Raw genomic sequence first — 26,564 nt, 5'->3', positions numbered from 1 at the left:
CCTTGATAGAGAAGCAACTGGCTGCTGTGTACCATACCTTGCTGGCTACTGAGCATCATTGCTGGAACAGCTCCAACCAAGGTAATAACCACCTATCCCATTGCAGAGTGGACGCGAGAATGGACCCAAAGGCCACGGAGTGGCATGGCACAGACACCTACACTGGCCAAATGGGGTGCATACTTACAGAAACACAGTACCCTCTCTACTAGACCCTTGAGTGGAGAACTCCAATGTTTATTGGGGCCAGTGACCTATACCAGTGGAAAGCAGGAAGAACTTGCTTTTCAGCCCTTGGTAGCCGAGACTCCTTATCAGAAGGGAAAAGCCCCTATACCTGAAGATACTTGGTACACAGACAGCACCAGTCATGCGCAGCCCCTGAAGTGGAGGGCTGTGACTTTCCATCCTAAGGCTGAGACAATATGGATGGAGGATGGAGAGGGGAAAAGCAGTCAATGGGCTTAGTTGCAAGCAGTATGACTTGTGATCACTCAGGATCCTTCCCCCATAATTGTCTGCACTGACAGCTAGGCTGCTTTCGGGGCTCGACCCTGTGGCTACCAACCTGGCACCATGCCAACTGGATGGTTGGTCACCAGCCCCTTTGGGGGCAAGAGTTGTGGCAAGACCTATGGGCCTCTGGTCAGACTAAGACAGTTACTGTATATCATGTGACTGGCCATTTGCCTTTGGCATCCCCAGGGAATGATGATACAGACACATTGGCCCAGGTGCACTGGCTAGAAGGAAAGCCTACCTCTGATGTGGCCCAATGGCTGGAGCAGCATTTGTTACGTGCAGGGCAAAAGACAATGTGGGCTGTAGCCCATAAGTGGGGCTTACCATTGACCTTTGAAGAAGTCAGCAAAGCCTGGAAGGAGTTCCTTGTGTGCTGTAAGAGGGACTTATACCAAGTCCCACAGCAACATGGGACAAGGGTCCGATACTCATTGTCAGGTGGCAGATAGACTACATTGGGTCTCTGCCCATACCAGAAGGATATTGGTATGCCATGACTGGTGTGGACATAGCTACTAGACTATTGTTTGTTTTTCCTGCACATTGTGCAGATCAGGAAATGACCAAAATGGGCCTGGAGCGTCTCTTTGCAGCCTATGGCTGGACACAGGTGATTGAGGGCAATCAAGGTGATTGAGAGATTTACGGGACATGCTTTACAAGGATGGGTGCAGCAATTAGGAATAAAGTGCAAGTTTCATGTACCATATAATCTTACTGGGGCAGGCATGATAGAGAGGTACAGTGGTTCACATCTGGCCTGATGTCAGACACCAATAGCCTATGGGGCTGGTCAGTTCGCTTATAGATAGTGCTATGGTGTTTGAATGAGAAGCTCCAAAAGTAGCCTTGAGCCCTGTGGATATGCTAACACACAGTGTTACCTCTTCCACACAACTGTATGTGCAAATGAAAGAGGAGTTATTGAAGCCAGGATATGGCCAGCAGAGCAACATCCTGCTGTCAGTCCCAACTGTGTTAAACCCTGGAGATTCTGGTGAGTGAACAAGGCCCCGTACATTTCGACACATGGACCAGTGATGGCTGGCCCTTCTGGGAAAAAGGCCTGGAAGGCGGCCTCCTGTGTGTTCCTGGAGTAACAGCAGAGTGGCTCCCAAAGATCATGGTAGTGTACCCGAAACGTCTGGGAGGTAAAAGCATCTTATGGGGAAGTTTTCTTTTTTCTTTATGGCTAGTGAATGTACCTCCCAGAGTCCTATATATTGACCCATCTGTAACTCCCCCAGGGAGGGCAGTGAAAGTCTATTATACTAGACCAGGACAAGATCCCAATCCTGCCACTGTCCTGTCAGAGGACCACTCTCTTGTATGCATCCTACCTCATGGTCAACATTTGCCTATGCTGGTGTCATTAAAATGTGTATATTATCTCCCTTAAGGTTACAGTCCCTGTGGCCTGGACCCACTCCTGGGGACACCTGTTGCTTGATGATTGTTCTAAACTCCCTACCCATTCAGCTACTGACCACCTGTGAGATGCACAAGCTGTGGACTAAATCTGCATAGGACTTTGAATTTAGCTGAATCCTCTGGTTGAGGATTATCATGATTTTATTGCTGTTATTGTACATTATTAGTCTGGTTACAGTGCTCCACTTTTCTCACACAGGGGCTTGTGTGGAAATTGGGGAGCAATCTGATTGTGATGCAAGATTTCTGGAGGGGTGGGCTATGGGTAAAATAGCATATTTCCAGAATCTCTTGCCTGGCCTTAGTGCATCTCCCTATCAATAGGTGTTTTCAAAGGGTGAGGAGAAGTAGTTCATCTCCATATCAATAGGTAATTACAAGGGTGAGTGAGGGCATATCTGGACCACATATCTGGACCAGAGAAGTTGGGTGGGGCCCCTTTTTGTGCAGCCAGGGTCGTGAGAGGCACGAATGAGCAGAAGTGGATGACTGCTTGTAAGCAGTAAATGGGTTTCTCCCAATTTATGTCTCCTTTTGATTGATTTTGGTTCAAAGGTATTTTGCCCCAGGCTGGGAGAGTATTTCCCACCCACCCCGGAGTTACAGGGCTTGAATATACAGGTATATATGTATAAGTATATAATTGTTGCTGGGCAGCTGCATCTGGGGAGGTCTCTCCTTGCACACCAGATAAAAGCTCAACATGAGCAGAGGAGGATTCTTGACTCTGAAGGAGAAAGAATTCTCAAGCAGGTTGTAGGAGTGTACGTAAGGAAGGAATTCTTTAAAGCAATAGCAGCAGGGAATGGCAGCTGCCTTGCAGGCAGGAGAAAGCAGAAGAGTGTGGAGAGAACAAGGGAAAACTCTGGGCCTAGGGCAGATTTCCTTTCCAACTCTTAAAGCCAGGATCACCTGGTGTCCTGTGTCTGCTTGGATTTGCATGGTGTGGGAACTAGTCCCTACCACCCCAGGATTTGAGTGAGCTGCAGACAAGGAATGGAGTGAGATTATGTTCTGAGAACTTCCCCCAAAAAAGGAGATTCTCAGGCAGGCTCTTGCAGCTGCAGTTCTGACCTAATCACCCAGGTGGAAGGAACTTGCAGGTGCAAATCTGAGCTCTCAGCAGCCCCTCACTACTTATCTGGGGTAAAATAGAGACTTGGAAATACAATGAAATAGCAAAAAGACAAAACGCAGTAAGCTGAGCTGTGATCAGCTTTATTTAAAAGTATGCACTTAAAGAAAGGAAAGAGCAGGTATCCTCAGGAGGCACACTGAAAGGCTGGGGATTCCGTCTTTTTAAGGCTTTCAAGAAGGGGCAAAGGGCGGAGGGGTTTTTGAGTGTAGGCTTGACTTGTGGTCTCATGATGTCTCTCTCTAGTGAAAGACACTATGTCCTCATCCACAGTCAGTCCTCTAGATAATTCTATAATATACACTTAGCATAAGATATTTATTGATCTTGTTCTTCTCTAAAATAGTGGTTATCCTTAAGCAGTGGGGACATATCAATTAAGACTACTTGCCCTGCCTTAAGATTGGGTGGGTTGATTGTCTGATTACCAAAGAATATGTTAGGAATATTACTTCTCAACTCTCTGCTTTTTAAAATGGAATCTTAGCCTTAAGATGGGGTCCCTCCTGTTCTTACTATACTGTTTCTTTGTCAGCATTTTTCATCTTAGGCAGGAAAAGTTAATGATGATGCTTGTCCCATGTCCCTGCCCTACCTCATCATCTATGTAAATGTCAAAAGTAATGAAAGGTAGAGGATGTTACTTTGGATTATTCAACTTTTCTGCAGGTTTGACATTTTTCAAAATTAGTTGGGGAAAATACTCAGGAATATATAGAGAAACTAACAAAATTTTAAAGATACAAAATATAATACGAATTGAATTGAAAAGGTATATATCATCTCAGAAAAAAAATCTCATCCTGTTACATCCCTGCTTAAAACCTTCACTAGCTTTATCACCTAGGATAAAAGACAAAAGACCTAGCAAGGCCTGCAAGGCTCAAAAGAGCCCCTGCCTCTCTGCCCAGCTGGCTTACCCATTCCCTCTGCTTCACATCACTGTCATCTTTGACCCCCAGACTCCAACAATACCTGACTACAATTTAAGGAACCACTCCCCCAAAGCTCTCTCTCCTCCTGGCCTTTGCATGTGAACTACCACAGCCCGACAATGAGGGACAGAGAAAGGGAGTTTTGTGCTGTCTCTTCCGGATTGTTCCCCAAAAATCTCCTCTGAAGTTTTCTGTTTCCCCAAGTCTGGGTGACAGGCCTCCTTGGCATCCTATTCCTAGTCCCATCATAGCACTTAACACACAATATTGCAATTGTCCACTCACTTGCTCATCTTTTTCAGTATTCTGTAAACTCAGGACAGGGCTTGCTTTATTTCCTAGGGGACAACTGGTCGGTGTACAATAATTACATATTCAGTGAATGGAGTGGTCTTCCATTTTCTTGTATGTAAAATGAAGAAGCTGGGCTAGATGACATACTAAACCTGTTGGCAATAATATTATCGAGTAATCCCAATCCCATTTGAGCAGGAATTTCCTGTTATTGTTCGCCTTCCTCTGCTTTCGAATTTCGGACAACCTCACGAGCAGGGAGAATCAGGACTACAGTTCCCGTGAGGCCTCGGGGTACCTGGTGGCCCGGCCCCTCGTGCAGCGAGGACTCATTTCCCAGCGTGCCTCAGGACGAGAGGGCGGCGTTTTTCCGATATGTCAGGAGTCGCGTTCCTAAGCAGGAACTGCGGTAGCCAAGGCTGAGCGAAAGGTAGAATGGGCCCAGCTCGGGGTTCAGAGGGGGCGTTGGTTCTACGAAAAGGCCGCAGCTGCACATACCCTACTAATGGCGCTATCCAGCCCATTCCTTGCTAATGTCTATTAACGAACGTGCCTCGCGCGCTGGCCCTCTAATCATACGTTACCTCTCCGCTGCCCGCCGCTGGAGGCCAAATATACCCTCGTCACACAGGAAAGGGGAGGTGTCTCCGGTCTGACTTGTGTGGCGTAGAGGCAGGTCCCCCTTAGGAGCGGAGTGTGGACGTTGGCGGATGGGGATGGGGTGTTGGTGAGACTGGGCTCTCACCAGGCGGGAGGCCCTAACCGTCTCTGGTCCTTGTCTCTGTGGTAGCCAATGCTGAGTGGGCAGCTGATCGAGCGCCTGTCCTCCATGGCCGGCCGCGTCTGTGTAGCCCGTAGCAACGCGGGATCAGGGACGATTGGACCTGTCGAGGCTGCGATTCGCACGAAGTTGGAGCAGGCCCTGAACCCCGAGATACTGGAGCTGCGCAATGAGAGCGGTGGCCATGCGGTCCCACCAGGCAGCGAGACGCATTTCCGCGTGGCGGTGGTGAGCTCTCGCTTCGAGGGACTGAGCTCCCTGCAACGGCACCGGCTAGTCCACGCTGCCCTGTCCGAGGAGCTGGCTGGGCCAGTCCACGCGCTGGCCATACAGGCGCGGACCCCTGACCAATGGAGGGAGAACCCTCAACTGGACACGAGCCCCCCCTGCCTGGGTGGAAGCAAGAAAACTCGAGGAACCCCCTGAGAGAGGAAGGACAGGGATCTGAATGGGTTGGGTGGAATAAATTACTGGAGCCTTCTTCCCTTAAATACAGCCTGGTGTTTATTACTGGAACCTTCTTCCCTTAAATAGTCTGGTGTTTGTAAGGATGAGGACCTCTGAACCTTAGCCAACAAATCATACATATTCTCTGGAGAGAGCAACACATTTCAGATCAAAGTTAACCCAAGGAAAGAGTATAATCACTACTGCGATTGCCCTGAACTATTCAAGAAAAGCTGCCCATTTGCTTCATGTTAAATTGCAACTAAGGAACCATCACACCTGATGAGTTGGAAATAATCATGAACATTAAAAAAGTCATCATAGAAGGTGCATTGCTCTATTGTTCATGGCCTGATAAATCAGTGCTACAGATATTCTTTGGAGAAGAGTGTACCTATGGCCTGTGGTAGTCAGGAAGGGCTTCACTGGGGAAGTGACGTAGTTAAATCTTTAAAGGAAAGCACAGTTAAAGAGGAAGGGGTAGACAGCGGGGAGAGCCCACAAAGGCTTCTATGGACTGGGCAGGGGTTGATTGGATAAGACAGGAGTTATGGATGCATTTGAATTCTATATTGGGGGAACGTTTAGCTTTCTAGCAGCCTGTCCATTTTCAAAAGGGTATTTGTTTCTAAGAAAAACCTTTATGAAAAAAAAAAGTAGTGAAAAGATAACCTAGAAAATGAATATGGAAAAGGGAGAAGACTTTTGTAGCCTATATTCTAACGAACCTTTCAAATACATTTCTGAGGGAAGCTCAAGTAACATCTAGATAAGCAACTTCTGATGATTGTTAGGCTGCAGGCATCAGGGGAAGGGGTGAGCCTGATGGACAAGCTCAGGCCTCACCAAACAAGGCGAAGAGACCAACAGGTTCTGGTCTGACAACATTCCAGAGCCTGATGGGATAACACTCCCAACTAGAGCCCTTCCCCCAAGCTAAAGGATTAGTAACTTTCCAGTACCTGGCTAAAGGCCAATGAGAGACCCCCACATACCCTAAATGAGCCAATCCTCACGCCAATGTACACCTTTGCTCTCCCTCCCCCTGCCTTCTTTAAAAACTTGCTGCCTGCCCTGCTGGGTGTGACTTCTCCGGCCTGTAGTACCCAGGCCAGGGCCATGGGAACATCACCCGGGGGTGGCATTCAAATAAATTACCTGGCCCTTTGTTGCCTCTCTTCGCCTGCTTACTTCAGTCGGAATTTATTGGAATTTATCTTACATATGGTGCTGAAACCTGGGAAGGAGTGTGAGTGCGGGCCCGACCGGCCACCAGTGGCTCCGCCCCCGCCTTCCCCAACCCAGGACCTCAGACTGCTTTCTGCTGCATGGACTATTTTCCGGTGAGTCCCTCAGTTTCCCCCGGTCTGTTTCTCTTCCTAACTCTGTTCTGGTCCGATAGAAATTGTACGTACATCCAGGGGGCACCCGGCCCCTGGGCATTCAGCCCATCCTCTGCAGGCATTCGCCCCCCCCCAGCCCTGCGGTATGGGAGACGTCCCTACCTCAGGCCCCAGGACATCTGTGGGCATCCGGCCCACCCCTGGCCCTGCGGTGTGGGAGATGTCCCTCACCCAGGCTCCCAGGCCATCTTCCCTGACTTGGTGCACTTGGGATACTGGGCACTCCTCTCAGCAGGATTAGTTGGGAAGTGGCACAGACATGGGGAACCAGCCCTCAAAAGTGGAGGCCCAGACCCCATTACGGTGCCTCATTTCTAATTTGGCTACTCTATATTTGTCCTGGGAAGTTCTCAAATAAAAGCTAGTCTTTCTTTGCTCTGAGGCCGGGCCTCAGTATCCCTTGGACAATCAATCTCACTGGTCCTCTGAGGGAACTTTCAATTTTAGCCTCCTCACCACCTTAATTAATTATTGCCACTAGAGCAGAGAGTAGAGTGAAATCCCATATGTGCAGGCTTTTTGGACGTTGCACTCCAGTCCAAACCTTTATGTTGTGTTCAATGACTCAGGTTCTCCTACCCTGATATCCAGTTAATCTCCCACCTCCCTCAGCTCATGACCCCCTCGTGTGGGGGCCTGGCCTACGGCCAAGGCTGAGCCCCACTCTAGCTGGACAACGCCCTAAAGATGGCGCCTGCTTCCTAGACACCACTCTTCCTGGCCCTACAGCTCAGGGCATAAGGAAGTCTCCATGATTGGCTTGTCCCCATTTCCGTGCTCGTGCTCATAGCATGCTTTTCACATGTTTCCAATAAGACTGAACCTGGCGCATGATCAGTCAGCTGATTGGTTGGGATATGCTATATAAGCTGCTGCCCTGGAGGAAGTGTGGTGGTGGTTGTTTTTTGCTTTTGCCTTTCACTAGATGGATGCTCAGACGCCCATAATAAAGATTCCTAACGGGGCGGAGCCAGGATGGCGGCGTGAGTAGAGCAGTGGAAATCTACTCCCAAAAACACATAGAGCTATGAAAATATACCAAAGAAAAATCTTCCTAAAATAGAGACCACAGGACACAGGACAACATCCAGACCACATCCACACCTGCAAGAACCCAGCGCCTTGTGAAGGGGGTAAGATACAAGCCCCGGCACGGCGGGAGCCGAGCGCCCCTCCCCCCAGCTCCTGGCAGGTGGAAAGAAACCGGAGCGGTTTTTTTTTTGGCAAGTGCTTTTTGGAAGCCTTAAAGGGACGGGCCCCCGTTGCTAGGGAGGCAGGGTGGCGGGACCGGTGAGCAGGTGCTGGGACCGGCACCTGAGGACAAAGAATATCCCGTGTTTCTCACTGCGGGACCGGCGGGCGGGTGCCTGAGACCGGCGCTTGAGGACGGAGGAAATCGCGCGTTTTTCCCCTTTCTTTTTTCTCTTTTTGGCGAGCGCTTTTTGGAAGCCTTAAAGGGACAGGGACCCCGGTGCTAGGGAGGCAGGGCAGCGGGACTGGTGAGCGGGTGCCTGGGACCAGCGCCTGAGGACAAAGAATATCGAGCGTTCCTTCCCTGCGGGACCGGTGGGTGGGTGCTTTTTGGAAACCTTGAAAGGACAGGGACCCTGGTGCTAGGGAGACAGGGCAGCAGGACCAGTGAGCGGGTGCCTGGGACCGGCACCTGAGGACAAAAAAAAAAAAAATCGCGTGTTTTTTCCTTTTGTTTTTCCTTTCTGTTCCCTCTCTCATTGCTGCTGTTGTTGTTTTGGTTTGGAGAGTGCTTTTTGGAAGTCTTAAAGGGGCAGGACAGGTCACTTAGACCAGAGGCAGGGAATCTGGGGATCTCTGGGCACTCTAACCCCCTGGGCAGCAGGGAGCACAGAGACCCCTTACGGAGATAAATAGCCTCCCGGCCACTCCCCCTCCAACGGGGCTCCACCATTTTGGAGGAACAGCCCCAGCCAGGCCAAGCCCACAGCAACAGCGGAGATAAACCCCAAAGCAACTGGGCAGGAAGCAGAAGCCCTGTCTGCACACAGCTGCCCAGCACAAGCCACTAGAGGTCGCTATTCTCCCAGGAGGAGGCCACAAACCAACAAGAAGGGAAGCTCTTCCAGCGGTCACTTGTACCAGATCTGCAAACTATCTCTATCACCATGAAAAGGCAAAACTACAGGCAGACAAAGATCACAGAGACAACACCTGAGAAGGAGACAGACCTAACTAGTCCTCCTGAAAAAGAATTCAAAATAAAAATCATGAACATGCTGACAGAGATGCAGAGAAAAATGCAAGAGCAATGGGATGAGATGCAGATAAAAATGCAAGAGCAGTGGGATGAGATGCAGAGAAAAATGCAAGAGCAGTGGGATGAAGTCCGGAAGGAGATCACAGATGTCAGGAAGGAGATCACAGAAGTGAAACAATCCCTGGAAGGATTTATAAGCAGAATGGATAAGATGCAAGAGGCCATTGAAGGAATAGAAGCCAGAGAACAGGAACGTATAGAAGCTGACATAGAGAGAGATAAAAGGATCTCCAGGAATGAAACAACACTAAGAGAAATATGTGACCAATACAAAAGGAATAATATTCGTATTATAGGGATACCAGAAGAGGAAGAAAGAGGAAAAGGGATAGAAAGTCTCTTTGAAGAAATAATTGCTGAAAACTTTCCCAAACTGGGTGAGGAAATAATCGAACAGACCATGGAATTACACAGAACTCCCAACAGAAAGGATCCAAGGAGGACAACACCAAGACACATAGTAATTAAAATGGCAAGGATCAAGGACAAGGAAAGAGTTTTAAAGGCAGCTAGAGAGAAAAAGGTCACCTATAAAGGAAAACCCATCAGGCTAACATCAGACTTCTCAACAGAAACCCTACAGGCCAGAAGAGAATGGCATGATATACTTAATGCAATGAAACAGAAGGGCCTTGAACCATGGATACTGTATCCAGCACGACTATCATTTAAATATGATGGAGGGATTAAACAATTCCCAGACAAGCAAAAGCTGAGGGAATTTGCTTCCCACAAACCACCTCTACAGGGCATCCTACAGGGACTGCTCTAGATGGGAGCACCCCTAAAAAGAGCACAGAACAAAACACACAACATATGAAGAATGGAGGAGGAGGAATAAGAAGGGAGAGAAGAAAAGAATCTCCAGACAGTGTATATAACAGCTCAATAAGCGAGCTAAGTTAGGCAGTAAGATGATAAAGAAGCTAACCTTGAACCTTTGGTAACCACGAATCTAAAGCCTGCAATGGCAATAAGTACATCTCTCAATAGTCACCCTAAATGTAAATGGACTTAATGCACCAATCAAAAGACATAAAGTAATAGAATGGATAAAAAAGCAAGACCCATCTATATGCTGCTTACAAGAAACTCACCTTAAACCCAAAGATAAGCACAGACTAAAAGTCACGGGATGGAAAAACATATTTCAGGCAAACAACAGTGAGAAGAAAGCAGGGGTTGCAGTACTAATATCAGACAAAATAGACTTCAAAACAAGGAAAGTAATAAGAGATAAAGAAGGATACTACATAATGATAAAGGGCTCAGTCCAACAAGAGGATATAACCATTTTAAATATATATGCACCCAATACAGGAGCACCAGCATATGTGAAGCAAATACTAACAGAACTAAAGACGGAAATAGACTGCAATGCATTCATTGTAGGAGACTTCAACACACCACTCACCCCAAAGGATAGATCCACCGGGCAGAAAATAAGTAAAGACACACAGGCACTGAACAACACACTAGAACAGATGGACCTAATAGACATCTATAGAACTCTACATCCAAAAGCAACAGGATATACATTCTTCTCAAGTGCACATGGAACATTCTCCAGAATAGACCACATACTAGCTCACAAAAAGAGCCTCAGTAAATTCCAAAATATTGAAATTCTACCAACCAATTTTTCAGACCACAAAGGTATGAAAGTAGAAATAAATTCTACAAAGAAAACAAAAAGGCTCACAAACACATGGAGGCTTAACAACATGCTACTAAATAATCAATGGATCAATGAACAAATCAAAATAGAGATCAAGGAATATATAGAAACAAATGACAACAACAACACTAAGCCCCAACTTCTGTGGGATGCAGTGAAAGCAGTCTTAAGAGGAAAGTATATAGCAATCCAGGCACACTTGAAGAAGGAAGAACAATCCCAAATGAATAGTCTAACATCACAATTATTAAAACTGGAAAAAGAAGAACAAATGAGGCCTAAAGTCAGCAGAAGGAGGGACATAATAAAGATCAGAGAAGAAATAAACAAAATTGAGAAGAATAAAACAATAGCAAAAATCAACAAAACCAAGAGCTGGTTCTTTGAGAAAATAAACAAAATAGATAAGCCTCTAGCCAAACTTATTAACAGAAAAAGAGAGTCAACACAAATCAACATAATCAGAAATGAGAATGGAAAAATCACGACAGACTCCACAGAAATACAAAGAATTATTAAAGACTACTATGAAAACCTATATGCCAACAAGCTGGAAAACCTAGAAGAAATGGACAACTTCCTAGAAAAATACAACCTCCCAAGACTGACCAAGGAAGAAACACAAAAGTTAAACAAACCAATTACAAGCAAAGAAATTGAAACAGTAATAAAAAAACTACCCAAGAACAAAACCCCGGGGCCGGACGGATTTACCTCGGAATTTTATCAGACACACACAGAAGACATAATACCCATTCTCCTTAAAGTGTTCCACAAAATAGAAGAAGAGGGAATACTCCCAAACTCATTCTATGAGGCCAACATCACCCTAATACCAAAACCAGGCAAAGACCCCACCAAAAAAGAAAATTACAGACCAGTATCCCTGATGAATGTAGATGAAAGAATACTCAATAAAATATTAGCAAACAGAATTCAACAGTATATCAAAAGGATCATACACCATGACCAAGTGGGATTCATCCCAGGGAGGCAAGGATGGTACAACATTCAAAAATCCATCAACATCATCCACCACATGAACAAAAAGAAAGACAAAAACCACATGATCATCTCCACAGATGCTGAAAAAGCATTTGACAAAATTCAACACCCATTCATGATAAAAACTCTCAGCAAAATGGGTATAGAGGGCAAGTACCTTAACATAAAAAAGGCCATATGTGATAAACCCACAGCCAACATTATACTGAACAGCGAGAAGCTGAAAGCTTTTCCTCTGAGATCAGGAACAAGACAGGGATGCCCATTCTCCCCACTGTTATTTAACATAGTACTGGAGATCCTAGCCATGGCAATCAGACAAAACAAAGAAGTACAAGGAATCCAGATTGGTAAAGAAGAAGTTAAACTCTCACTATTTGCAGATGACATGATATTGAACATAAAAAACCCTAAAGAATCCACTCCAAAACTACTAGAACTGATATCGGAATACAGCAAAGTTGCAGGATACAAAATTAACACACAGAAATCTGTGGCTTTCCTATACACTAACAATGAACCAATAGAAAGAGAAATCAGGAAAACAACTCCATTCACAATGGCATCAAAAAGAATAAAATACCTAGGAATAAACCTAACCAAAGAAGTGAAAGACCTATACCCTGAAAACTACAAGTCACTCTTAAGAGAAATCAAAGGGGACACTAATAAATGGAAACTCATCCCATGCTCATGACTAGGAAGAATTAATATCGTCAAAATGGCCATCCTGCCCAAAGCAATATACAGATTTGATGTAATCCCTATCAAATTACCAGCAACATTCTTCAACGAACTGAAACAAATAGTTCAAAAATTCATATGGAAACACCAAAGACCCCAAATAGCCAAAGCAATCTTGAGAAAGAAGAATAAAGTAGGGGGGATCTCACTCCCCACCTTCAAGCTCTACTACAAAGCCATAGTAATCAAGACAATTTGGTACTGGCACAAGAACAGAGCCACAGATCCGTGGAACAGAATAGAGATTCCAGACATTAACCCAAACATATATGGTCAATTAATATTTGATAAAGGAGCCATGGACATACAATGGCGAAACGACAGTCTCTTCAACAGATGGTGTGGGCAAAACTGGACAGCTACATGTAGGAGAATGAAATTGGAAAATTGTCTAACCCCATACACAAAAGTAAATTCAAAATCGATCAAAGACCTGAATGTAAGTCATGAAACCATAGAAGTCTTAGAAAAAAACATAGGCAAAAACCTCATAGACATAAACATGAGTGACCTCTTCTTGAACATATCTCCCTGGGCAAGGAAAACAACAGCAAAAATGAATAAGTGGGACTATATTAAGATGAAAAGCTTCTGTACAGCAAAAGACACCATCAATAGAACAAAAGGTACCCTAAAGTATGGGAGAATATATTTGTAAATGACAGATCTGATAAAGGCTTGACATCCAAAATATACAAAGAGCTCACCCAACTCAACAAACAAAAAACAAATAATCCAATTAAAAAATGGGCAGAGGAACTGAACAGACAGTTCTCCAAAAAAGAAATACAGATGGCCAACAGACGCATGAAAAGATGCTCCACATCACTAATTCAGAGAGAAATGCAAATTAAAACTACAATGAGGTATCACCTCACACCAGTAAGGATGGCTACCATCCAAAAGACAAACAACAACAAATGTTGGCGAGGTTGTGGAGAAAGGGGAACACTCCTACACTGCTGGTGGGAATGTAAATTAGTTCAACCATTGTGGAAAGCAGTATGGAGGTTCCTCAAAATGCTCAAAATAGACTTACCATTTGACCCAGGAATTCTACTCCTAGGAATTTACCCTAAGAATGCAGCAATCAAGTTTGAGAAAGACAGATGCACCCCTATGTTTATCGCAGCACTATTTACAATAGCCAAGAATTGGAAGCAACCTAAGTGTCCATCATTAGATGAATGGATAAAGAAGATGTGGTGCATATACACATGGAATATTATTCAGCCATAAGAAAACAAATCCTACCATTTGCAACAACATGGATGGAGCTAGAGGGTATTATGCTCAGTGAAATAAGCCAAGCAGAGAAAGAGAAATACCAAATGATTTCACTCATCTGTGGAGTATAAGAACAAAGGAAAAACTGAAGGAACAAAACAGCAGCAGAATCACAGAACCCAAGAATGGACTAACAGGTACCAAAGGGAAAGGGACTGGGGAGGATGGGTGGGTAGGGAGGGATAAGGGGGGGAAATAAGAAAGGGGGTATTATATTAGCATGCATAATGGGGGGGTGGGAGAAAGGGGAGGGCTGTATAACACAAAGAAGACAAATAGTGATTATACAACATTTTGCTATGCTGATGGACAGTGACTGTAAGGGGGTTTGTGGGGGTGACCTGGTATAGGGGAGAGTCTAGTAAGGATAATGTTCTTCATGTAATTGTAGATTAATGATAACAAAAAAAAAGAAAGAAAGAAAAGGGGGATTACTCCCTGATAGGATAAAACTAACTGCAAATCACCGATTAATGCATGCTTTAAATATCCTTAATTTTGATCATTTAAAAGGTGTCTGATGATCAGCTATGGAAGTACATTTTTCTAGTTTTCCTTTCTCTTAAAAAGAAAAAGCAGTTCCTGTGTGGTGATCTCCAATAAGTTCTTCACAATGGTATAAAGTGCATATCAAAGTGTGGGCAAAGGGTTTTTTGTGTTTATGCAGAGGATCAAAGCCTAATTTGGCTACCCAGAAAACGAATTAAAATACGATATGAAGAACTTCCAGCATCAACATTCTCTGGAAGAGTCATTCCAGAAGATGATCATCAAAAAACTTCAACAAAGATCCTGGTGCTGTTGCAGTTGTAGCTGCATTCATCCCACCGGTTCCTGGACTTGCCATTGAAATGAAGAAGGAGATATCTAAGCTGGCCTGTGCATACAGTAAAACAACAAATTTGACTGGATCTATACTGTCGGAACTCAATCAGGAATTAGGAGAAGTGCAAGTTGCAGCGCTCCAAAATCTTGTGACTATAGACTATCTACTGTTAAACGAACATTTGGGATGTGAAAAGTTCCCAAGAATGTGCTATTTTAATTTGTCTGATTTTTCTCAAAATATTCAAATTCAGTTAGACAATATCAATTATATCATTGATAAGTTTTCACAAATGCCTAGGGTGCCTAATTGGTTTTCTTGGTTTCACTGGATATGGCTGGTAATTGTAGGTCAGCTTTGGTTATGTAGCTGTATCCTATTATGTTAATGTGTGCATGCAATTTAATTAGTAATTTAATAACCTATACACACTTGTGTTACACTACAAGAAGATATGTCAAAGAAATAATCAATCTTCCCATGTTTTCTTCCATCTGCTACTTCTATAGCTTCTCTTCTTCCTTCATAATTACAACCCCTAAGTAGAATTCATGCGTCATATCGAAATTACCGAGTGTCATAATTCTTCCAAGTGGTAAAGATACCTCAAGACAAATGCTGGGCATAGAAGCCACAGGGCATAAGTCTGCTAAAAAGTAACAAGCTAACCTTTTCAAACAATATTGCTTCTCTCTCACTTGCCAACTTTACATTTCCCTATATGGCCCCAGAATATGACTGGTTAGCCAGAGATGGGTAAGATTCCTCAAGGGAGGAACAACCTAAGACAGGCACAGTCGCAGGGGGGCCATCAGGTGAGAAATTGGGGATCAACAGAGGTGAGGTTTAGAACCTCACCCCGCCGTTTTGAGAGAAATCTTGTGCATCTGTGGATGTTTTGTTGCCCTTGTCTAGCTTGGATTAATACTTAGTCTATAGGCACAGACCTGATCATCTACATTTGTCCTCTTACAGCACTAAACTATATTTTCTACCTTTATCTTGCATCTACCTACCACTTCAGCATTTTATTAAAAATAATAATAATAAGGGAGAAATGTGGGATTCACATATAAATCAAGTATAAAAATCAAACGAATAATCATAATTGATCTGATTGTTTATAGTTCATGATGCGTGATCAAAACCGAAAGTTTCTGTGATGACTGCTCTTGCACTGTTCACCATGTAAGAACTTATTCACTATGTACGAACTTGTTCACCATGTAAAAACTTGTTCGTTATGCTTCAGAAGATTGGAGACTCTTGAGAATTAGGCTTGGGGTTGATTAATGATTGTGCATTGAGTCCCCTATACAGAATTATATTGTTGTTAACAACCATATTATCAATAAATATGAGAGATGCCCTCTCAAAAAAAAATGTTAAGCATTAACATTTTAAGCTAATGTTAAGCTAATTTGGGTTTGGCTGAGGCGGGCATGTCCTTGTTGTTATCAGCTGCCTAAGTTTACCTAAAGTCATTTAAGTCGATGTTATCTGCTAAATCTTTGAAGAATAAAATGCTTAAAGGCTTGGCTTTGTCTAATATTCAGTAAAAGTTTTGTAAGTAATCTAGCATAATTGCTAAAAATAAGTAAACAAGCCTAGCAAATAAATATCTTAATAATAATACTGTATTAATGTATAACAGTGCATATATATATATATGCAAACAGCCTGAGAATTTTTGTAGTAACCAAAATTCGTAAAGTTTCCTAAGTTATATAGACATATTTTGTGCCTAATAACAAATTGTACTATAAAGCACATTTCCAAAAATTATAATATACATTCATAGATGTATCAATCTGAAGAATGCTAGTGTGACAGTTTACAGTAGCCTATTTTTCAGTGTTCACTGAAGGTTAAAGTAATAGTTTTAAGTTCTAATCAAAACTACTTAAAGTAGTAAGGAAAACATTTCTGCATGCTAAAAAATATGTCTTTTGATAAAAGAAAGTAACTGTTCTAAAGTACATCTGTTTATTTAGAAGGAGAAATCTAAGTGTAAAAAAAAGTTGTAAAAGGTTTGTAGAATAATTTAATATGGTCATGCTATATCAAATTAAAGCAAATGAGTCTCAGTATCAAGTACACAGAAAAATTAGAATTTTGTTTTCAGTTAAAAAGACAAAGTTTTCTTAACTGTTAGTCTGCTCTTAATATTGAAAGATTGCAGAGTTCTTCTAATTGTTTTATCAAAGCAGTTTCTTATGCTTAAAGTCTCAGTGAGTTGTCAGTCTTTAAGAAAATGAAATCTTAATATTAAAAGGACTAAAAGCTAAACTTTGCTAATAACAGTGTAACCTTCTTTATTTGCCTTTGAAGTACGTTGTTGTCATTCTCCTTAATTGGATAAGTATCGCTTCATGGCAACCTATAATCCTATTTAAGCAAGTGCCAAAGAAACTTTCTTCTGACAACTTCCCAAAATCAAATGCAAAAAGGTGCTTTTACCTCTAGTTAACTCTTGATGTTTTCCAGAGGGCCCCTGGAACATGTCAGAGGAATTTTTTCTCATTGGAGAAAATATTTGGCTAATTTGGCTTATTTACCTGCTTAATTACCTAGAAGGCACTGTCACAGGGAATAATGCTATACTTTGTTACTGAATGTTTTGTGTTACAGAAAGATCCAAATTTCCTTATGACAACTGTCTTACAGTAAGCTCTCATCAGATCTATAACCATTGTCATTTGTAAGTCTTTTGTCATCTATCCTCACTGTTTTATTACTCTTAAACTAGTAAAAACTAGATTTCAGCAGAACAGGTATTACTTACATAGGATTAAGTAAACTAAGGAAATTTGTGGCTTTTTGTTTCAAATGTTGATAAAGTGTTTTAAGCTTTTTCTCTTAAGCTGACAACAGTTTAGTAAATGACCATACCTTTATAAACAGAATTGAAACATTTATCTTTCTACCTAATCCCTCCAGAATTTAAAAACTCTCAATGAATATTTTTATATTTCATGGCAGTATTTGCATAAGTTCAATAAGGACCTGCTTTCCTTGTAAGAGGACCAATTAAAGACAGATTATACTACCAAGGCTTTGACTGGAATGTCATACCTGAGAGACACGTGCATGAAGCTAAGATAGGAACAGCTTTAAGGAACTAAGGTTGACTTTCTAAAGCCAACAAAGCCTGAAGGGTCCCCACCAGTAAGATGGCAAACTTCCGGCTTCTCTTCGGGGTCCTCAGTTCCCGCCAGAGCCACCTGAAGCCCAATCACCTCTCGCCCCCCTCCCAATCCCAGCACCTAGCCAACAGCCAACAGCCCCGTAGAAGTGACACCTCAATCAATTCATGCCCCTTCCTATATAACCCAGCACCTTTCCCTAATAAAGCGGAACTCTCCGGTGAATTGCTGCTGTGTGTCGCTCCTTTCTTTTCATTGGTGCCGAAACCCGGGAGATGGGACACCCCAACTGGGCCCCGTCTTCCCCCCGACACCAGCAGCAGCTTGCCCTTGTCCTCTTTTTCCAGCGCTGGCTCATCACACTCACCACTCCTCTCTGGCCTTTAGGTAAGTTTTTCCCCCGGAGTGGGCCACTGTTCCCCGAGCTATCGCAGTGCCATTGACCGTGATCGTCCAGCAAGGCCCTGACGCTCGGGGATGAGGAGGGAACTCTCCCCACCTCAGGCCTTCACGGCTGCGGCGGACCCTCAGGCCCCTCCTCCAACAGACATAAATCCCCGCCTCAAGCCTTTACGACTGCAGCGGACGCTCAGGCCCCTCCTCCGACAGTCATAAACGCATTCACCATCCCTTCCATCAGTGCTGAAATTTTTTAAGCAAAATTTCCCCGGGGTGAGCCACTCTTCCCCAAGCTATCACAGTGCCATTGACCGTGATCGTCCGGCAAGGCCCTGACGCTCGGGGATGAGAAGGGAACTATCCCCGCCTCAGGCCTTCACGGCTGCGGCGGACCCTCAGGCCCCTCCTCCAACAACCATAAATCCCCGCCTCAGGCCTTCACGGCTGCGGCCGACTCTCAGGCACCCCCCTCCAACAGCCATAAACGAGGTGACTCCTTTGTAGATGAGAACGCTCCCTTTTCCCCCCCTCCTTCTACTCCATCCGCCGAAAACGCCTAGCGCTAGGTACCTCGTGACTCCGGCACTCTGCCTTCTTAGGGAAGTCTGGGTGACGATCCCAAGAAATTCCGACTCGTATACGAGATTCTGCAGACCACCAAGGATCATCGGGGACGCCCTTTGTCTCCTTGTGGTCTGCTTCCAGTCCTAGGATCTCTGTTCGTCTTCCCCTGTTTGTCTCCTCCTCTGTCCTTTAGCCATAGGAGCCTCCTCATCCCTCCCTGAAAGTTCACCTCTTGAATGCCTGCTTAAGCATCTGGCTACCCTCTCCCTGACGCCTGATATAAGACCAAAACTTCTCCATAAATATTGCTCCCAAGATTGGCCGACATACCCCCTAGACAATACCAACCAATGGCCCGCAGGGGGAACTCTTCATCCTAACATCACTCGCGATCTTTTTAACTACTGCCAGCGCCTGAAAAAATGGAAGGAGATTCCCTATATCGAAGCTTTCCGCCTCCTTCTCCCCCCTCCCGCCCCCTCCCAAGTTCTCCTAGCCTGCAAGCCGCCGCCCCCGCAGAAGCCTCCCATTCACTCCCTTCCCCTTCTTCTCCTACAACAGCCCTTCTCCCTTCCTCCCCCACCATCTCCTCCCCCATCTCACCTCCTCCACCTTCGTCCCCCGCAGATTAAGCCTGAGCCTTTCAGCCCCCCCTTTAACTAGGTCCCAAGGGCCTCCTCCGTCTTTGCCCTCATCACCTGTTTCTCCCCTGTTAGGGACCGCCTTTGTCTTCTCACATGTTTGTAGAGAGAATGGGAAAGCACCTCCCCCCATGTCTGAATGCAGTATGGGAAAGCACAAGCTAAACAAAAACCGGTGCAGTCCTTAGAAGTTATCTGTCCACAAAAACATGTGCAGTCCTTAAAAGTTATCTGTCCACAAAAACATATCTTGCCAAGACTCCTCACTCTGAAAATAGGGAGACCTTAAAGATGTGTAGAAACACCGCCCCTGCTTCTAGCTATGCCCTTCCCCCACTTGCCGATGTGGCAAGAATAGAAAACAATGCATTCCATAAGCAATTAACTGGAGCCCTGCTGTAGCTCAATTAGTAGAGCATGGGACTCTTAACCTCAGAGTCATGAATTCGAGCCCAACTAGAGCAGCAGAGGCAAGCAGCTGGGCTGCAGGCTGGCAACACATGGGTCTGATTTTATCATTCTTTATTTTCTTTGCCCCCTTCCGCAATTCAGGACCTGCTTGAATAGGCGCAGCTAGACCACGTCACTCCCCCACAGACTGAGCCAGAACCCTTCAGTCCCCCTCAGACTCAGTCCCTCCCGAGAGCCTCCCAAAATTATCGCCCCCCTCCGGGAGGTAGCAGAATCCGAAGGCATCGTGCGCGTTCACATCCCTTTCTCCTTAGGAGATTTAGCCCAACTAGAGAAACGCCTAAGTTCTTTTTCCACTGATCCCACGACATACATCAGGGAGTTTCAATGGACCCTCCAGTCTTACAGCCTCACACATCATGACATTTTCATGCTCCTGGCCAATACTCTCCTCTCTGAAGAGCGTAGACGAGTTTGGGACTTCGCCCAAACGCATGCTACCGAAACCCACAAGACTGACCCCACCTATCCCCCTGGCCCCACTGCTGTCCCTGAACAAGACCCACACTGAGATTATTACACCGCCATGAGTCTCTGCTCTAGAAATATTTTTGCCTCCTGCTTAATAGCAGGTCTGAAAAAGGCAGCTCGTAGTCAATTTTCAAAAACTCCAAGACATAATTCAAAAGAGAGACGAAACCCCCCTCTGAGTTCTTAGACTCACTCAAGCCCTATAACAGCATACCATCCTGGACCCAGAAACACCTGAAGGAAGACATGTCCTTATGACATACTTCCTAGCTCAAAGCTATCCCGACATTAAAGCTAAACTCAAAAAGTTAGAACAGGGCCCCACTACCCCACAGACTGAGATCCTAACAGTGGCCTTTAAAGTCTTCCATAACCGGGAGGAGGAGAAAGAACGCCGTAAACAAAAGGCTGATGAGGCCAATTTCCAGATGTTGGCCCAGCTGGTAAAACCACAACCTGGGCGCCCCTCTACAAACAAGCTCCCCCAGGAGCTTGTTTCAAGTGCGGAAAAGAGGGACATTGGTCAAGGGCGTGCCCCTCCCCCAGATCTCCTACCACCCCATGCCCCAGATGCCACAAAAAGGGCCACTGGGGGTCTGATTGCCCAACCACCCGAAGGGGAGGCTGGACGAACAACCCCCATCCTAAGCCCACCGTAGTGGGGCTGGCAGAAGAAGATTGACGGGGCCCGGGGGCTTCTCGCCCGACCATTTCCATCACCAAACAGGAGCCCAGGGTTACTTTAACAGTAGACGGTCGCCCCATCTCCTTCCTCCTAGATACAGGAGCCACCTTCTCAGTCTTGAGAGAATACCGGGGCCATACCACGCCAGCCATTACTCCTATAGTCGGGGTAGGAGGTAAACAGATTTTCCCATTAAAACCCCCCCCCTTTTATGCACAATCCTAGACAGTCCCATACCTTTCTCCCACTCCTTCCTAGTTATGCCCCAGTGTCCCATCCCCTTACTAGGACGGGACATCCTTTCCCTCCTCCACGTTTCCATAACTATATCCAATCCCACAGCCCCCAGTACTCCCTTTCTGATGGCCCTCATAGCCGACGACCCCCCTCTACGCAATGAAAGCTCCGGTTCTGCCCTCGTACACCCTGTAAATCCCAAAGTTTGGGACATTACAAGCCCCTCCGTGGCCCTATGTCCCCCTGCCTCTATCAAATTATGTGACCCCTCTCAGTATATCTGTCAGGCCCAATACCCCCTAACCACTTCAGCCCTCATAGGCCTCCAACCCATCATTCAAGCAGACCCACTCACTCCCCATTTAATACCCCCATATTAGCTGTTAAAAAAACCAACAGATCTCTGAAAGCATTTCCACTGAGATCGGGAACCAGACAGGGATGCCCACTCTCCCCACTGTTATTTAACATAGTACTGGAGGTCCTAGCCACGGCAATCAGACAAAACAAAGAAATACAAGGAATCCAGATTGGTAAAGAAGAAGTTAAACTGTCACTATTTGCAGATGATATGATACTGTACATAAAAAACCCTAAAGACTCCACTCCAAAACTACTAGAACTGATATCGGAATACAGCAAAGTTGCAGGATACAAAATCAACACACAGAAATCTGTAGCTTTCCTATACACTAACAACGAATCAATAGAAAGAGAAATCAGGAAAACAATTCCATTCACCATTGCATCAAAAAGAATAAAATACCTAGGAATAAACCTAACCAAGGAAGTGAAAGACTTATACTCTGAAAACTACAAGTCACTCTTAAGAGAAATTAAAGGGGACACTAATAAATGGAAACTCATCCCATGCTCATGGCTAGGAAGAATTAATATCGTCAAAATGGCCATCCTGCCCAAAGCAATATACAGATTTGATGTAATCCCTCTCAAATTACCAGCAACATTCTTCAATGAATTGGAACAAATAATTCAAAAATTCATATGGAAACACCAAAGACCCCGAATAGCCAAAGCAATCCTGAAAAAGAAGAATAAAGTAGGGGGGATCTCACTCCCCAACTTCAAGCTCTACTACAAAGCCATAGTAATCAAGACAATTTGGTACTGGCACAAGAACAGAGCCACAGACCAGTGGAACAGATTAGAGACCCCAGAAATTAACCCAAACATATATGGTCAATTAATATTTGATAAAGGAGCCATGGACATACAATGGCAAAATGACAGTCTCTTCAACAGATGGTGCTGGCAAAACTGGACAGCTACATGTAGGAGAATGAAACTGGACCATTGTCTAACCCCATATACAAAGGTAAACTCAAAATGGATCAAAGACCTGAATGTAAGGCATGAAACCATTAAACTCTTGGAAAAAAACATAGGCAAAAACCTCTTAGACATAAACATGAGTGATCTCTTCTTGAACATATCTCCCCGGGCAAGGAAAACAACAGCAAAAATGAGCAAGTGGGACTACATTAAGCTGAAAAGCTTCTGTACAGCGAAAGACACCATCAATAGAACAAAAAGGAACCCTACAGTATGGGAGAATATATTTGAAAATGACAGATCCGATAAAGGCTTGACGTCCAGAATATATAAAGAGCTCACACGCCTCAACAAACAAAAAACAAATAACCCAATTAAAAAATGGGCAGAGGAACTGAACAGACAGTTCTCCAAAAAAGAAATACAGATGGCCAAGAGACACATGAAAAGATGCTCCACATCGCTTATTATCAGAGAAATGCAAATTAAAACTACAATGAGGTATCACCTCACACCAGTAAGGATAGCTGCCATCCAAAAGACAAACAACAACAAATGTTGGCGAGGCTGTGGAGAAAGGGGAACCCTCCTACTCTGCTGGTGGGAATGTAAATTAGTTCAACCATTGTGGAAAGCAGTTTGGAGGTTCATCAAAATGCTCAAAACAGACCTACCTTTTGACCCAGGAATCCCACTCCTAGGAATTTACCCTAAGAACGCAGCAATCAAGTTTGAGAAAGACAGATGCACCCCTATGTTTATCGCAGCACTATTTACAATAGCCAAGAATTGGAAGCAACCTAAATGTCCATCGGTAGATGAATGGATAAAGAAGATGTGGTACATATACACAATGGAATACTACTCAGCCATAAGAAGTGGAAAAATCCAACCATTTGCAGCAACATGGATGGAGCTGGAGAGTATTATGCTCAGTGAAATAAGCCAAGCGGAGAAAGAGAAATACCAAATGATGTCACTCATCTGAGGAGTATAGGAACAAAGGAAAAACTGAAGGAACAAAACAGCAGTGGAATTACAGAACCCAAAAATGGACTAACAGGTACCAAAGGGAAAGGAACTGGGGAGGATGGGTGGGCAGGGAGGGATAAGGGGGGGGAAGAAAAAGGGGGTTATTAAGATTAGCATGCATGGGGGGGAGGGAGCAAGGGGAGGGTGGGCTGCACAACACAGAGAGGACAAGTAGTGACTCTACAACATTTTGCTAAGCTGATGGACAGTAACCGTAATGTGGTTGTTAGGGGGGACCTGATATAGGGGAGAGCATAGTAAACATAGTATTCTTCATGTAAGTGTAGATTAAAAATTTAAAAAAAAAAAAAAAAAAAAGAAAGAAAGAAAGAAAGAAAGAAAGAAAGAAAGAAAGAAAGAAAGAAAGAAAGAAAGAAGGAAAAGGGGGATTACTCCTTAACAGGATAAAACTATTGGTAAATCAAAGATCAACGCATGCCTTAAATATCCTTAATGTTGATCACTTAAAGGGTGTCAGATGATCAGGTATGGAGGTACTCTTTTCTGATAATATTCCTTTCTCTTAATAAAAAAAAAAAAAAAAAAAAGCAGTTACTGTGTGCTGACCTCCAATGAGTTCTGCACAGTGGTATAGAGGGCATGTCAAAGTGTGGGCAAAGGGTCTGTTTGTTTCTATGCAGGAGATCAAGGCCTAGCTTGGATACCCAGAAAATGAACTAAGATACGATATGAGGAGGAGCTTCCGGCATCAGCACTCTCTGGAGGACTTGTGCCGGGGGATGATCATCAAAAAGCCTCCACAGGGATCCGGACGATGCTGCGGTTGTGGCTGCATCCAGCCCACCATCTCCTGGACTTGCCATAAGAATGAGGAGGGAGATGTCTAGGCTGGCATGTGCATACAGTGAGACAACGAATTTGACCGGATCTGTACTGTTGGAACTCAACCAGGAGTTGGGAGGGGTGCAAGTTGTAGCACTCCAAAATCTCATGACTATAGACTATCTATGGTTAAAAGAACATATGGGATGTGAACAGATCCCAGAAATGGGCTGCTTTAATTTGTCTGATGGTTCAAGTACAGTTGGACAATATCCATCATATCATAGATAAATTTTCACAAATGCCTAGGGTGCCTAAATGGTTTTCTTGGCTTCACTGGAGATGGATGGTAATTATAGATTTGCTTTGTTTATGTCACCGTATTCCTATTATGTTAATATATGTGTGCAAATTAGTTAGTAGTTTAAAACCTATACATACTTAAGGTACTCTACAAGAAGATATGTCAAAGAAATAATCAATCCTCCCAAGTTTCCTTCGTATGCTACATCTATAGCTCTTCTTCTTCCTTCCTAATTACAACCCTTAAATAGAATTCGTGCCTCATATCGAATTTACCGAGTATCATAATTCCTCCAGGTGATAAAGATACCTCGAGACAAGTGCTGGGCATAGAAGCCACAGGGCATAAATCTGCAAAGAAGTAAAAAGCTAACCTTTGCAAACAATATGGCTTCTCTCTCACTTACCAACTTTACATTTCCCTGTATGGCCCCGGAAGATGACTGGTTAGCCAGAGACGGGTAAGATTCCTCAAGGGAGGAACAACCTAAGACAGGCACAGTCGCAGGGGGGCCATCAGGTGAGAATTTGGGGATCAACAGAGGTGAGGCTCAGAACCTCACCCACCCTGCTTTGAGAGAAATCTTCTGCATCCGTGGATGTCTTGATGCCCTTGTCTAGCCTGGATTAATACTTAGTCCATAGGCACACACCTGATCATCTGATCATCTACATTTGCCTTCTTACAGCACTAAACTATGTTTTCTACCTTTATCTTGCATCTACCTACCACTTCAGCATTTTATTAAAAATAAAAATAATAATAATAGTAGGAGAAATGTGGGATCAACATATAGATCAAGTACAAAAATCAAACGAATATTCATATTTGACCTGATTGTTTATAGGTCATACTGCATGATCAAAACCGAAAGTTTCTGTGATGACTGCCCTTGTACTGTTCACCATGTAAGAATTTATTCACTATGTAAGAATTCGTTCACCATGTAAGAACTTGTTCGTTATGCTTCAGAAGATTGGAGACTGACGAGAATTAGGCTTGAGATGGATTAATGATTGCACATTGAGCGTTGACCCCCCTATACTGAATTTTATTGTTGTTAACAACCATTTGATCAATAAATATGAGAGATGCCCTCTCAAAAAAAAAAAAAAAAAACCAACAGATCTTTCCGCCTTGTCCAAGACCTTCGCCTCATCAACATAGCCGTTGTCCCTATCCATCCCTTAGTTCCAAATCCATACAGCCTTTTATGGCAGATCCCTGCCTCAGCATCCCACTTCTCAGTCCTAGATCTCAAGGACCCATTTTTCTATCCCTCTAGACCCCTGCTCCCATGATTTTTTCATCTTCACCTGGACGGACCCATACACAAGACATTCTGAACAACTCACTTGGACAGTTTTGCCACAAAGCTTCCGAGATAGTCCCCATATTTTTAGACAGGTCCTAGCTCAGGACCTCAAACAGTTTCATCATGATCACTCCAAGTCCACCTTATTATAATACATAGACAATCTTCTACTCTGCAGTCTCTCATGGGAACAGTCTCAACTTGACACTGCCTCCCTACTTAACCTTCTAGCTTCCAGAAGTTACCGAGTATCCCCCGTCAAAGCTCAAATCTCTTCCCCTCCTGTCACTTACCTCAGATTCCTTCTATCTCAACAAAGAAAGTCCATTACCTTAGACAGAAAACGGCTCCTCTCTGACCTGCCCATTCCCAAAACCAAGACAGAAATCCTTTCCTTTCTAGGCCCTTTCTAAGCCTGGCTAGATATTTTAGAACATAGATCCCT

At 44.2% G+C, this 26,564-nt stretch overlaps 2 protein-coding genes across 3 annotated transcripts in view; one reads left to right on the top strand and one right to left on the bottom strand.

Moving 5' to 3' along the window:
* The window catches only part of SV2A (synaptic vesicle glycoprotein 2A), a 59,732-nt gene that overhangs the window by 10,572 nt on the left and 22,596 nt on the right, over positions 1-26,564 (bottom strand). The window lies entirely within an intron of this gene.
* Positions 4,626-5,589, top strand: BOLA1 (bolA family member 1). The gene is made up of 2 exons (XM_017640981.3): positions 4,626-4,747; positions 5,108-5,589. Exon 2 carries the CDS (start codon positions 5,111-5,113, stop codon positions 5,522-5,524), a length of 414 nt encoding a protein of 137 aa, XP_017496470.1. The 5' UTR covers positions 4,626-4,747; positions 5,108-5,110; the 3' UTR covers positions 5,525-5,589.

The sequence above is a fragment of the Manis javanica genome, chromosome 4, assembly GCF_040802235.1.
Source record: "Manis javanica isolate MJ-LG chromosome 4, MJ_LKY, whole genome shotgun sequence".
Classification (NCBI taxonomy): Eukaryota; Metazoa; Chordata; class Mammalia; order Pholidota; family Manidae; genus Manis; species Manis javanica.
This window is presented reverse-complemented; position numbering and strand designations above follow the sequence as displayed.

Bases quoted from the DNA above. Each gene is read 5' to 3' on its own strand.
- BOLA1 (XM_017640981.3), top strand. From the start codon at position 5,111: ATGCTGAGTGGGCAGCTGATCGAGCGCCTGTCCTCCATGGCCGGCCGC.